The sequence below is a fragment of the Merops nubicus genome, unplaced genomic scaffold (genome assembly GCF_000691845.1).
Source record: "Merops nubicus isolate BGI_N331 unplaced genomic scaffold, ASM69184v1 scaffold20325, whole genome shotgun sequence".
NCBI classification, from domain to species: domain Eukaryota; kingdom Metazoa; phylum Chordata; class Aves; order Coraciiformes; family Meropidae; genus Merops; species Merops nubicus.
Genome location: NW_008611832.1, coordinates 3,737 through 18,133, shown reverse-complemented (window position 1 = coordinate 18,133; position 14,397 = coordinate 3,737). Strand labels below are relative to the sequence as shown.

General features: G+C 40.4%; 1 protein-coding gene across 1 annotated transcript; it reads right to left on the bottom strand.

Annotated features, from left to right (window-relative positions):
* Window positions 1-4,759: 4,759 nt before the first annotated feature.
* On the bottom strand, window positions 4,760-13,892 carry LOC103773977 (protein-L-isoaspartate(D-aspartate) O-methyltransferase-like). The gene is made up of 3 exons (XM_008941359.1): window positions 13,807-13,892; window positions 12,033-12,202; window positions 4,760-5,697 (listed from the first exon to the last, which is right to left on the bottom strand). The coding sequence occupies exons 1-3, from the start codon at window positions 13,876-13,878 to the stop codon at window positions 5,685-5,687; spliced, it is 255 nt and encodes an 84-aa protein (XP_008939607.1). The 5' UTR covers window positions 13,879-13,892; the 3' UTR covers window positions 4,760-5,684.
* Window positions 13,893-14,397: the final 505 nt, after the last annotated feature.

Below are 14,397 nucleotides of genomic sequence, written 5' to 3'. Positions count from 1 at the left end.
GCCGCCGTGGGGGGAGTGGCTGGGCTGCCCAGCGGCTGCGCCCACCAGCAGCTGCTGCCCCCTGTTGCCGCGCTGCTGCGGCTGGGATCGGCCCTCAGGGGTTCGCACAGGACAGCCAGGAGTGAGCTCCTCCACGCAGAGCTGGAGCGGGAGCAGCAGCAGCAAGCACGGCAGGGGAGTCTGCCTACCCCTGTGTTAGAGGTGTCACACTCTCCCCAGGGACTGTTCTTCCTGGGAGATGAGATGGTGACAGTGGCTGCTGTGCCAACCACCAGCCTCAGGCCTGTTACTTCTCAGGTAACTGCAAGCTCCACAGCTGGACTGAAGTGAAAGTTTGCACCTTACCAGAAAGCCTGGGCCTTGCCAGCTAGATGAAGAGCAAGACAAAGTCAGCAAAGTGACAGACTGGCCTGGCAGCTCCTGCAGTTTATACACGCTGGCCTCGGTAACGTATTTTCATTTAATAGCTTTCACACTGTTCAAGTGATCCTGAACTACTGAGCCAGAGCACGTCTGAGCACTAGCAGGAAGAGCTGTGGCAAGACACCCTTGCTGACCTCTTCTCCCCAGGCTGCTCCCAGCCCTTGCCTCCTGCCGACACCACTGCTGTAACCCCTACAGGGCTGGGGCTCACTCTCTCATCACAAAGGAACACTGAGAAGCCACTGCTTCCAGCTCATCTTCACGGCTGCCTGGCTAACTGCTTCCATGGCTTCCCAGGCAAACTTCAGAAGGTAGGGAGTTTTACACACTACCTATACCGTCAGCTATTCTGTGTGAAAGTCACCACTATTTGAGGTCTGTCAGATCTGCTTTTCCCGTCCTAAACCGTGACATGTCTCTATCCACAAAGCTGGGAGCGTGCTCAGTCCCCCTGCTTTTACTAACCGTGTGTTTTGGACAGATAAGCGGGGAACCCACTGGTGTGATAGGGTACCCTGCAGCAATCGCTCCCCCAGGTATTTGCAGAGGTCATCACAATTTGTTTTGTCAGTGTATTTTAATGTTGATCACGATGTTATTTCACTTTTTTTATTTCCAGTTGTTTTGCCCTTCAGACCAACTCACCTACACTTAAGGGTACAAATTATTTCAAAGTAACAGGCAATACTTACCCGAGTTTTATCCATAATAAGAGGTCAGTTTTTTTCTGTAACGTGATTTGCTTGCTGCCCACTTTTGCAAAGGACCCTAGATGGAACATCTCCACTGTAGCCTTTCGGTAGCACTGCAGGATTATAGCAAGGGCAGTTCCAAAGGAACATTTGCACAACAAAAAGGCTGAAATAGGTCAGTGTGATGCTCCATTTGCTTTTTAAATCCTAGCTAAAGCGTAAGAGTTTCAATCCCAGACTCCACAGAGCGAGTCAGCAGCACGAACCAATAGCAACACAAACACGCCACCCCAAAACAAAGACAGCCTTTCTAGTAAGCCCCAACAGGATTCACCGGCATGCATCGCTGAGATCTACACTGCTGCTTTCATGAGCATCAGGAATCAGGATTTTTCAGTTTCTAATGGCAAAAGCTAGAAGAGTAAGAGCAGAGGGAACAGCTGGAAAAGGCTCAGAGCTGATGGGCGTAAAGACCAGAGGCAATAAACACGTAACAGTACGAAAAGAGGCCATGAAACGATTGGCTTGACCTGAGTAAGAAAAGGAAAACATGCTGTACACGGGTAAAAAAAGGGTCCAACTACCTTTGCCACATATCTTTCAACAAATAATTACTTCAAACAGGTCCAGAAATGAGAATGTAAGGCTCCAAATACACAAGTAATACAACAGAGACACCTGTTGAACACTGCCCGCTGCACTGGAGAAGCCTGGAAGGACTGAGTCAGCACAAAAAGCCAGTTCAGAAACAAGTTTTTAAAGATACCTGCCAGAATTTTAATTTTTGCCTTCGTAAGGCCCCTGGCTGACAGGTCTAAACTACTCATACATCCACAAAAAGTGTATTTTGAGCAGGCTGAGAAGCAACAGACAAGGCAGAAAGGTTCGGTGCTGTGAAGGATCAAGAGTCATAGCTCACAAGGATGTCCTCAGCTGTTCAGCCAACAGAAATGTTTAATCCCATTCTCAGGAGGACAGAGCAAGAAATTTTAATGTAGTTCTTCACAAGTGCCAGCTCCTAGTGCACAAAAGAGACTCATTCAAGATATCTAAATTCAAATTGACTGAACAACATAGATATAGAGGGAGCAGGAAACTTGAATGGGTGCAGGACAGGGAAGGATTCAAAAGTGGGCAGCAAAATGGGAAACAGGGACCACGAGGAACTGGGCCCTGAAGGCTAATTCCATGCTCAAGAGAGGACTTTCCTGAAGAAGCCTCTCTAGCCAGAGGAGATGCTTCTCCAGAGCTCTGATGGCAGCATTAGCCTGGGCAGATACTCTGAATCACCCATTTCCCTAACCAGAGGGGAACGCTCTGCCTCCTGGCAGGAATTTGAGTTTTCCTCTGGGCATTTTAGTTTACCTCTTTGTGCTGATGGTTAATTCCACAGTCACCCCATGCTGGAAAACCCTGGAGCTTGTCACAGAACCGCTGCACATGCAGAGAGAACTGCTGCCAGCTGGACGCTCCAGAGCCTACCATGCAGAGCCCCCCTGCTCCACACTCTGCTCCAGGCATTGTTGCCCATTTCGCTGACTACAAAACATTCCAGGAATCATCCAGGTGGCCTCAGTCAGCAACGCTGGTGCACACCCTCCGTTTCCCAACAAAAAGAATAATTTAAAAACCATGTGATGTTCTCTATGGCCTCAAGTTGCTGGCTGGTTTGAATGAAAACTGTGAATAAACAGGCAGTTCCTGCTACCTAAACAGGAAGCATCCATACAGCACACAGAACTGCTCTGCACAGCACCCACAACTGTTGTGGGTTTTCATGATACAGGTGTGGGCTCTTGGTTCTCTGCCCAGACTCCAGAAGTCCCCTGCTGCCTGATCCCTTGAGACAACCAGACGAGTAACTATCCCTGGTTCAGCCACTCTGTTCTCTGGGGTCCTTCTGGCTTAGAGATGATTATAACAATCCCGTGGAACATCACTGCACCTCTTACAGAAAGATAAACTGTGATGCTTCCACGTGGCAGACCACAGACACCAAGCTAGCTGGATTCAACCACGGGCGGCAGTTGGAACTCCTGCGGCGTGCACAGCCTGCCTCCCAAAACACACAGACGTGAACTACAGCAAGTTCCAAACAGCCACAAGTAAAACTCCGCTTGTATTCCATGTAGTGTTACCAGGCTGGTAACTGCTGCACCTTCTGCAGTGCACTAACTGGAAACGGTTAGTTACTTAGTAAACCAGTATTTTGATACCTGCTTGCTTTCTCTTTGGACATGTGAAGTCCTGTGAAGGCTAAAGGAAAAAAAAAAAAAAAGCCAAAACACTCCACAAAACCAAGCGGACACCTAGGTACAAGCTTCCTCTCAATTTGTTTTATTTGGCAAAGTAGCAATTCAGACAGTTCACACAGCATTTATTCAAGCTCTTAAAATCTTCTGCATTTCAACTTGTCCTCTTCTCCAAGAAGCTTTTACTTCAGAGCCATTGCTCCATCATGGAGGGGTTTTTGTGTTCCAGTTCCTAAATGCTACTCCTGGATACTCCTTTTCTGTCCAAGTACCTTGAACATCACCAACCCCTTCAGCGGAATGGGTGCACTAGCCCCAACAGCCTTGGTCCCTGAAGTCTTACACCTCCTGAAGTGGTTCTTCCCCAAAAATTGTCACCGGGTCTCAGCTTTATCACCTCTTCCAAGTTAGGCTAGCTTATTACACTGTGTCCAGAGACAAAAGTTTGGATACAGTTGACTTCCTATCTTTCATTTAACTGATTAAATTAGTGAGAAGATGTAAATAAAGCTGAACTCAAATTGAATGATACAGTGACCAAAAGGTTGAACATTAGCATGCATCATTTAAGATATTTCACTTCAACACCAAGAACTAGATTCACAGTTGAGTGTGGGTTAGTACAAATTTGTCAGACGCAAGTGGGTTTTTCTGAATTGTATTTCCTAGAATACACGCTCTATTAATTCCTTTATAAGATTAATCTTGTGTATGTGCTCCCAGGCTGCAGTCAAATCAGGAGGTGGTACATTAACTTTCAAGCATCTAAATAAGTTAAGTGACACCTATCTTTTATACAGCAATAGGATGGTGCCACCCTTCAAAAGGATGGTTATTTGAAATGTCTCTCTTTCATATTCAGAGGCCTATGAATTTTAACCTTTATGCTTTTAGGGATTAATCCTACCACAAAATTATTGCTGTTCCACCACAAAAAATCAGAAAGATTTTTGCAGTGATCATTACTGTTTTTATGCAAGTTATTTTATTCTATAATCCTTTTTACCACAAGAGAAGAAAATGATAACATGCTGTTCACTTTAATTCCTGGTTGCTCAAATCTGAGCAAATGACTCAAGACACACTTACCCCTTGCCCAAAGCAACCCACCTCACTGTACTGCTCCACAGTTTTCTGCTGACATTTTACAGTAGCAAAACAGAAAACCTGGGGCAGAAAAAAAGGTTTATAGCCTTCCAAGTACTTTTCTATAGAAAAACTGAACAACTGCATCTTATCTGTACTTAAGAATCCAGGATTTGTTATTTCTTCTGCATGTGTTGTGTTGTCCTTGTATAGCAATTAAGAATTCCCTTTCTAAAAAGCCAGAACTTTTCCTGGGTGCCCACAGTTAGAAAAATGAGAATATTAATGCAGCAAATGGCTTTGCCAAGAGCAACTTTCTTTTAGAACCAAACTGCTTTGGTTTGATTTTTTTTTTTTTTTTTTTAAATAAAGAACTAGCAGTCCATATCTCAGTAGCCTACTACATACTGATCCTCATCTTTCACATAAGCACAGAACCCCCCTCTGCTTTTAGCTTTATTTGGCAAAGCAGCATGACAAACTGTTCAGTGCTTGGGACACGGCTCATGTCATATTGACGGGGTTAAATCCATGTGCATTGCATCAGTAGTGAGCTGTAAACCAAAAGAGAATTTCAAGACTCCACCAATTAATTTTTGAAGGAAAGGGAAAACCACATCTGTTATGTCCAACTTGAACAGCAATGTTTGATAAGAGCAGCCACCCACCTCTGATGTCTTGAAGTTTAATACAGACAAATGCCTGGGCTTAAGGTAACAAAGCAGCTGATTGTATCTACTACATGCTAGTCTATGACACCGTGTCAAAAGCTTAAAAAGGAAGTTCATCTCCTTTTAGTCGCATCTAGCAGACATCAGAACACATTAAAACCTGGTATTACCTACGTAGTGTCGTAAGGTGCACAGAAGCAGTTTTACCAAGGGACACAGGAGCCGAGAGAAGTGAGTGTTCAAGTACTTCCATCAAAATTAGAGTTCACAAGCTATAGGTCTTTATCTGCAGTTTTGCAGAAATTCACTTTGAACAGATGAAAGTAAAATAAAGGCATGTTAAATAAAACAGTGCCCACATAAAACTTTCCACCATTTCTTTATCAGATTTGCCTTGAGCATCTAAAAAAATAAAACAAACATCACGCTTTTCCATGCTGATAACAACAGTAAAACGAAGTCCAAAATAAGCTGCAATGCTGTTGGTTTTCAAAAAGCTTTTAGAACTGGAGATGAGCAGTCCACTGTAACACTATGTTTGGGTCAAGATGATGTAGCTTTTACAATTCATCCCTGTAGAAAGAAAACACATGCCGTTATGTTTCTCTTCCGCTTGGAAATCGTATCTGAAAAGTTTTGATACTGAATCAGATTACATTTAAGTGCTCATGCGCATCAGCAAAACCTCAGAAATCTCTTCAAGCATTTAAAGAGCAGGAAAAAAAAAAAAAGGAAAGACAACAGCAATCCCACAACATCTCGTACTATTACGTGATGCGTTGTGAAATATGGGTCCACTCTATTTCACATTAAATGGAACATTTGCTTTAATGAACCTCCCCTGCACTGCACAGCTAGTTACTCAGCTACCTGTCATCCAAACTCTGTTGGCTACATGCTGGCAAGAAACTGAGCCAACTTACTAGACAGAGTATTGACAAAAAACATTCTCTGTAGCTGCCAAAAAGGCAAGTTTAGCTTCAGCTGCAGCCTCTCAAGAAAGCTGGGAACACAATCTCACATCAGCGTTGTGCTGTTTGTACCATCTATTTTATTTATTTCGCAGAGGAGCACGATTAGCTCCTGAAGGAGTGGTGCTAAACCAGGACTAGGGTATGGAAAGGGTGGCCGTGCGTGAGGGTGTGTGAAAAGGAGATTCAGGTAGGAGAAAGGAGGCATCAGGTAGTCTCTATAAATCACTACTAGGAATCCAGAAAATGCAGGGTTTTGTTCCTGCAGGACATTTAAAACACACTGAAACAGGAAACCCATAGAACCCATATTCCAACAGTGAAATTATCACATATTATGACTTCTTTCAGTATTTCTAAAGCATTAACTTTAGCACTAAATGTCCATCAAATCTGAAAGCTGTGCGCTAAGCTGTTACGAAAGTTGGAAAATTGAAACAGAAGGTTTTTTCCCTCAAGGCACAAGCGATCCATAAGCTCAATTTTTCTTTTGGTAGGTGCATCATCCTCATTAGCCACAGCAAACACTGTCTGAATTAAGAAAAAAAAACTTCACTGATGTGATTGCTGGCTCAATACGCAACAGTATTTCAGCTACCATGCAAACTAACCCACAAAAATATAGTGCTACATGCACCAAGCCAAAGCTTTAAAGTTACAAAGGCATTAGCCTTCAGGAGTCATATAGCGTGGAATGACAGCATGCGAAACATTTTAAAAGCCGCTGAAAAGGCTGTTGCAACTAGCACTTAAATGACTAATTCTCTACCTAATGCAGCTGGGATGCAAACCTTATGATTTGTTAGTGATAAATATTTGCATTCTTTGCACTTTGCAATGTCTTCTAATAGTGAAGTACTAATCATACAGCTTCAGTGTTGCAGGAATTACGTAACGCAGCAAAAAGCAGAAGGGGGAAGAACACATCTTGGCAGCCATAAAGAAAAATCCATTTATAGCCAAAGGTTTGGAAGTTCTCCATACTTGCCTATTTCACAGAACAGGTATTTGCTTACTTTAAACAGATAAAAATAAATTAACATTTGATACTCAGTTTAAAATGCAGTGCCAGTGAATTTAGGACAGTATTTCATTCATCCTTAATGCCTCCAGGAACTGCATCATCAATTAATATTTACAATTTCAAAAAGCATATCTAAGTAATGACTACTGCCATGGCAGGTTTAGTCTCATACGCCCAATCGCTGATGTGATTTTCATCCCTATTCCTCCCATATACTCTCATAGCTTTGTGAAAGCCTGGTCTTTTACCGTGACAAATAATCCTTTAAACCCAAGCTAGAGCCTGAAGAAATTGTAACTTTAAGAAAATTCCATATTTACTCTGGAACTATTAAATATGATCATTTTACCCAGCCACAGACATCAGCAAGGTTTTTGCAAAATGTTGCTAACATACTTAACATACTTGGAAGTGGGGTTGTGGGTTTTGGTTGGTTGGTTGGTTTTTTTGGTTTTTGTTTGTTTGTGTGTGTTTTGTTTTTTGGTTTTTTTTTTTTTTTTGTTTTTTTTTTTTTTTTTTTTGTTTGTTTGTTTGTTTGTTTGTTTTAATTTCACAAAATGGTATTTGTACTTAGACTTCACATAAGTGACAATAGCTCACCAGTGTTTGACCTGCTGGCATTTTATATCGCTTTAAGCTATTCCTAACTACACGATAACATTCCTGTAAGTTATCATGCATATCCTACCTGCCACTATCACATTCTGTTTACTAGAACATTCACTGCTTTAAGGGGATCAGTCCTTCAAGAGGTTTTTCACTTGCTGTTCACTACTCATTAATCTAACAGCAGCATGCCAGCCCAAAGCAATCTGTGATGAATGTGTTAAAATTATGCAGCATTTAGTTTCTATTGTTGTGAGAAGTTGAGCTTATATGTGCACTGTTAGGTTGCACATATTATAAGTTAGAAAAGTCTTAGATCATCAGTAGGTAACACTTCTCAGCTGTCCACCTAGTGCAAACCGCTTGCAGACTTCACTACATACTGCAAAGAAGTGTCAGTGGAACTGAACCTCAGTTGCACACGTCACAAGCTGCCCAGGGATGGAATCTACCAGGTTTCAGCTACTGCTAAAACCAGGACACTTGCCTGTTCTCCAAGCAGTGAAGGATCGAGCCTGCTACAAAGCTTAAAAGGAGAAGCAGAAAACAACTGCTGTTTCCTGGTTAAAAATATCCTGCTGTCCTCTAGAGCCATAGGAAAGATGTACTAATTCATTTGTATTTTCTCCCTTTTTCTGGCCATGACTGTTTGCTGTGATTTCTACACAACTCACAGAATTCCCCTCCACCTTCATGTAGGCACTCCTTCCAATGCGCTCACTAGCCCCTGCTTGGTGAGCAATATATGTATTTAGGTTTTATGTGATCACAATAGTCCTTCTCAGGCCCTTGGAATTCTAGCAAGAGAATCACTCGTCTAATATTGTCAAACTGAGGCATCAAAGCAATTTTATAAGCTCAGGTCAAAGCAAATTTCAGGAGTCATTAGCTCCAAACTAGTACTCTAAAAATAAATCTAAGAAAGTTTGAAAAATTTTGGCTTACTAGTAGGGAAAACATATACAGGACTATTTGACACTTCTTATTGGCATTATCCAGCAACAAACTAAGAAACAATCTCAAAAAAAGCCCTAATAGGTAGTATTTCAGGTCAACATCAGAGATTATCTGGGGAGGAATCACAAATCTTGTTTCTTAAGAAATAAGAGAAGTCTGGGATACAGGTAAGCCATGAAATTTTGTGATCTGTCTCCACCTCTTTAGTGGAAGGCATTCAAATTAAATATTTGAACAAGCATTTATGAATTTATCTGAAATCTGTAGCTTACCCTTTTTGATCCACATCAATTTTCTTATCATTAAGCAGCATTTGACTTTCCCTTTTTGATACATCATTCATCAATTAAAAAAATGCTGTCATTACTGACAATGATGCCTCTACTTCATATAAGGCTACACTGAATTTCAGTATCTAGTTAGCGTTTCAGCAACCAATTATTTCTCCCTCTGTAATTTTAAAGGCAACTAGGCACAATATTTGGACTTATAACAGTACCTTTCTAGATTTAAAATGCTACAAAGTATTTATTATTTTCTATGATCAATCATCAAATTGAGAGAGTAAGTTGAAATGACACAGAAAAGGAATTTTCTCTGCAACCTATTACATCAGTTACCTCACATGCAGTTTTGCAGAACACATAAATTTTAAATGTAACCTAGATCAAGTCCTTGTTGTGCTGCTTTGCATAGAACACCTTGCAGCCCTAGCAAGGAACTGTTCTAACTCCTCCAACATGTGAGTGGCTAAGCAAAAATTCAAGTGGCTTCTTTCTTGCCAAGGGGAAGGTCTGCTAGCCTAGGAAAATGCCGCTAGCTGATCAATAATTGTATTTTGTGAAGGAACACCAATTCTTAACTTGAGGAAACAGTTGCCTGCATTAGGAATGAAACTGCATTAACAATGTAAACTAGGAGAATGATGAGCTAAACACACAGGGTTCTTGAGCTACTCTATAAAAAGATGATTGTTCAATGAATTTTAGATTTATAACAACTAGAGTTTCTCATACACTATAACTCTATTACAGAAAGACTTAAAACATGCTCTTTCAAAGGAGTCTCTAACTGATCTCTGCTCACAGGTCTTCAACAATTTAGGAAAGATAAATCAAAATAAAGAAAGTGCAGAAAGACACCCTCTCTCATCTTTGATGCTAGCATAGGTTACAAATACTGACTTCTAACTAGGTGTTTGCTTAGCAGCAGGCTGGCAGACCATACAATTCAGACTCACCTATATGGAAAAACAAACAAACAAACAAACAAACGACAGATGTAGCCTCCTGGAGGGTCAGCAATGCACTGGCAGTTATCCTTGAGAAGGCAATGGGAATTTTCTTCAGATCACAAAAAGGATAATTAAAGAAAAAGCAAACAATACAGGAAGTAGACTGCTGAGATTTCCTATAACAGGGTTTTCCAGGTCTGAAGCAAATTAAAATGTATGTAGCAAGGAAGAGCCTCTATGCCACTGAGGTATCTAATGCAATCAAGGTAACCCTTCAGGCTAAGCACATACCTCTTCTGAGAACACCAATGTATATTAGCACTTAAATTAAAAATAAATAAAATCAGTAAGTATTACAGAGGGGAAAAAAAAAAAAAAAAACACAACCAGAAACTGGTAAGAAAACCTGGGGGAAAGAACCCTACAACAGTCGTTACTGAAGAAGAGCCAAAGGCAATCTATTACTCCTTCTTGAGCTAGCAGAGAAAACTGAGCCCAACACTGCACAGAAGAGATGCAAAGGCCTTAGAATTCTGCTCCTTAATACATCACACCACCTTCACCAGCAGCAAAAGGTAACCACTGACATTCCAGAAACCCTTCTTATAAACAGTGTTTACTGAAGACACATTGCTACTATAAAAAACAAACAAAACCCACCAAACCAAATATCACAACTTCTACTATAATTGGATCACATGGAAATGCAGAAAAACCTAAAAAACCTCTTGGAAAAAAAGGCTTAAGAAGAATACTTCTCTTTTCTAAAGGAAGCAGAGCATGGACTCCAAACTTGAATGGAGTCCATTGCATTTGCCAGAGAAGGAAAATGACCACAAAGCAAGGCTTCCAAAGCCTTACAAGAGGCAGGAAATCTGAGTACCAGGCTGAGGGAATACTGGCAATAATTTGAGCACAAATCATTAATTTGTGTAACACATACAAAACATCCAGATAGGAAGAACTCTTCATAAGCTCTGAACTAAGCAGTAACATTAAAGTTGTGCTGAGAGTAATTGGTACATGGTGGCTATACGGTAATCTGAGGAACACTGAAATGAGGACTCAGTAAGTAGCAGTAATGCAAACTGCTTTATTTGTACCTTTAACGGAAACTTTGATGTCTTAAACGCTTATGTATTCATGTATCCAAATCACAAGCCATACTTTAGACTATCGAGGGGGGAAAAAAAAAAAAACAAATGCTAAAATCTAAATTTAGGAGTTACAAAGCTCAAGAGTTATTTTCAGAATTCAGTACCCATCGAAGCACTTCATTAATGCCCACTCAGAAACATTTTCTGGCAGGAAGCAAAGCAGGACTGCTGCTCTGTCCGCTCGCACGCCAGCGGCTGGCAGGGCTTCAGCTGACAGCAGTGCTATGCCCACGGTACCGGCCCTGCCGCACAGTGGAAGGTCTAGCACCTCTAGCAAGGCCTCTAGCTGGCTGTGATGGTGAACACAAGTATGTCCCAATCACAGACAGATGACAGACTTTTAATAACGCATCTGAGGTGATCTTCTGAATGCTACTCAACTGCATTTTTACTTTAGGAAGAAGGGATTACTTTCTACACTTCCCACTACTTGGGGGCTGAGGGAAAAGCGCTTATAAGGTTATCTGTATTTCCCACAATGGATTTTACAAACATTCCTCTTCATTTGTGACATCTTAGAAAAATAAAAAGAGAACACCTAATTCCCACTGTCTTCCAGGATAAAACAATATTTATTCTTAAGTAGTATTTTTACACTTTAATTACTTGGCAAGCTAATTATAAAAAGTTTATTAGAAGGGACGTTTAAATTTAAAAAATACTGTGTTTAAAACAATAAATAATAAACTTCAACACACTAAAGACTAAGGTAAACATGTCTGAAAAAGACAAAGTGCAACCCATGCAATATTTTTATTCTGCCTTAAAATTAACTCAAACTTAGCATAACCTCCTTTTGGTGATGCAGTAATGCAGACTGAGTCGCTTTTCATGGAATGGAGGAACAGAAAGCAATGACAGCAGCAAAGGCAGGCCTTGCAGTCTATCTGCTTAAAATTCACACCCTTTCACCTTGCGTGTGTGTGGAAGAAGTAAGTGGAACAGAAAATCACTTCCACCTGGACCACTGCTTCTCTTTATCTGTTAAAGGCACATATATCACTCCCATCAGAGGCTTCATTTTGACACTGCCATCTTCTAGTTTGTCATACTGCTCGAGCATCTGGTTTCCCCCTGCAGGACCAACTGGTAATATCAATCTTCCGCCAGGTTTTAACTGGTCTATAAGCTAGAACACAACACAGAAATTAGAATGTAACCAGCCTCATCAGGGAAGCTGGATCCAAAGTTTGTTACATTACTATCTACTATTATGCAGCAGATAACTACTTCAATTAGGAAAAATTTGAAAAGCACTGAAGATCAGAGTATCACAACAACATGGTACAACAACTGGTATTACAGAAACATTCACAATCGATTCATCTAATTCCAAAAGCAGGTAAAGTAGTACTTGGAATAACTGGGTTGGTTGCAATTTTAGTTTCTATGTAAGAGCAGAGAAATATGAATATCACAAATCATTTTTACAGTACATTCAATCTTTTTAAATTGCCACCTTTGATACTTAAAGTGCATCTGTACAGGACTATTACCAAATATTTTTCTGGTAATTGATCTCCCTTTAAGCCCTCAGAATAAAATTTGAGATTTGTGGGTTTTTTTCCATTTATCTTCTTGGAATAACGTTCAGTTGCCTACAATACACTTACTGCCCAACAGCTCCTCTTTCATTCTGTGAATGGAACAGCATTTTACAAAACTAGTTTAAATTGTATGACCATGAGTAACATGACAAATAACAGCTTGTGAGAAAAATGCTTGAATTTTTTTTTTGTTTTCATAATTAAACGAACAAGACTGATCACAGTAGTCTTAAGGAAAATGCTCTACTTCCCAGACACTGTGGGGAAAAAAAAAACACGTAATCCCTGTTATTAACAGAACTTACAATTAAGAACCGCAAATATCCACTAATAATCTTCAAATTACCATTTTATTTGTCATCTGTAAACACTTTGCTGGGAACATTCCCCCCCTCTCCAGCCACTCCAAAATAAAAATAAAACCCAAAACAAACAAACAAAAACCCACGACGACAAAAAAACACAAACACCAAAACAAACTACAAATAACGGCCAATGTCTGGAAACATCCAACCTGCCTATAGCATCTCAAGCCTTGTCCTTTACTAACCCTCATCAACATTCATATTTAAAAAAATGAAATGGCATCAAGCATATCAATATCGTGTTATATATTCCCATTTACCTGATGAAAAGAAGAGGGAAAAAAAGAAAAGTCTTATCTGCAAGAATGGACTTCATGTATGCACACTAGTACTAAAGTCCCTAGTTAACTCTTCAGCTTCTCTAGTAAGAGCTGCCCTATGTCCACTCCGAAAGCTACAACCATGTGGCACTGTCTGTGTTCCCAGCTGAACATGTTACTTTTCCAACAAGTTCAACACCTTGGAACCTGGGAAACAAATACTTAAATTTTGCAATTCATTGTTCGATAAAACCAATTTAGCTTATTAAATAAAATGCTCCAGTTCACTGTTGTAATAGAGGATTGTGCACAAGTAATTTAAAAATCTGTTTATTTAGAGGAGAGAGCAGAGTTATGAGAACAGACAGCTTTTGCAAACCAACAGGAAGCCCAGTTATAACAGAAGCAAACAAAAAAATCTCACCATACAGTAATATCACACTGCCCATTGATACTCCCAGCAGTGCAAGTCTACCAAGTATTTTACATATATAGGTACATAAAAACATTCTTTACCACTAAGAGATTACTGAACCACACACATAAAACATAAAGGCTTACTGCTTGGGGCACAACTGGTGCTGCAGCTCCTACATGAATCGCATCATAGGGAGCTTCTTCTGCATATCCCATTCTTCCATCTCCCACTGCAAGAAAACACTTTTTTTTAAAAAAAAAAAAACAATTCTTAAAAGGAATGAAAAAAAACCCAGCTGATCTGCCATAGGGATAGATAGATAAAAAGCTATGCTCTGATTTAAACTAAAATTCTGCTGAGCAGTAATAACGTAACAAAGTCAGTTTAAAAATAGCAGCAGTTGTAAAATAGATGCAACAGAACAGCCTCATATGTACATACACACACTTAAAAGACATATGAAATACTACTGAAGTGCCTGAAACTGGAAAGCATGGATTTCTAACGTTTGGAAGAGACACATGGTCCACCCAGAAAAGATATGCAAGTATTTGTGCGCCCTACCACTCATTTCCCCTCTTAGAACACAGGCTTTGCTTTGCCTTCACACACCATTCCTAAATACAACCCAAATCACAAGTCTAAAGCATCAAGCACATATCAGAAGACTCCAGAGGTGAGGAAAAGACAAAGCAAGTCTTCACACGGGCTATACGCCTGTAACTGCACTACCA

Coding starts and splice junctions, on each gene's coding strand:
- LOC103773977 (XM_008941359.1), bottom strand. CDS start 13,878: ATGGGATATGCAGAAGAAGCTCCCTATGATGCGATTCATGTAGGAGCT. Junction 12,203..13,806: donor CACCAGTTGTGCCCCAAGCA/GTAAGCCTTTAT, acceptor GTTGTGTTCTAG/CTTATAGACCAGTTAAAACC.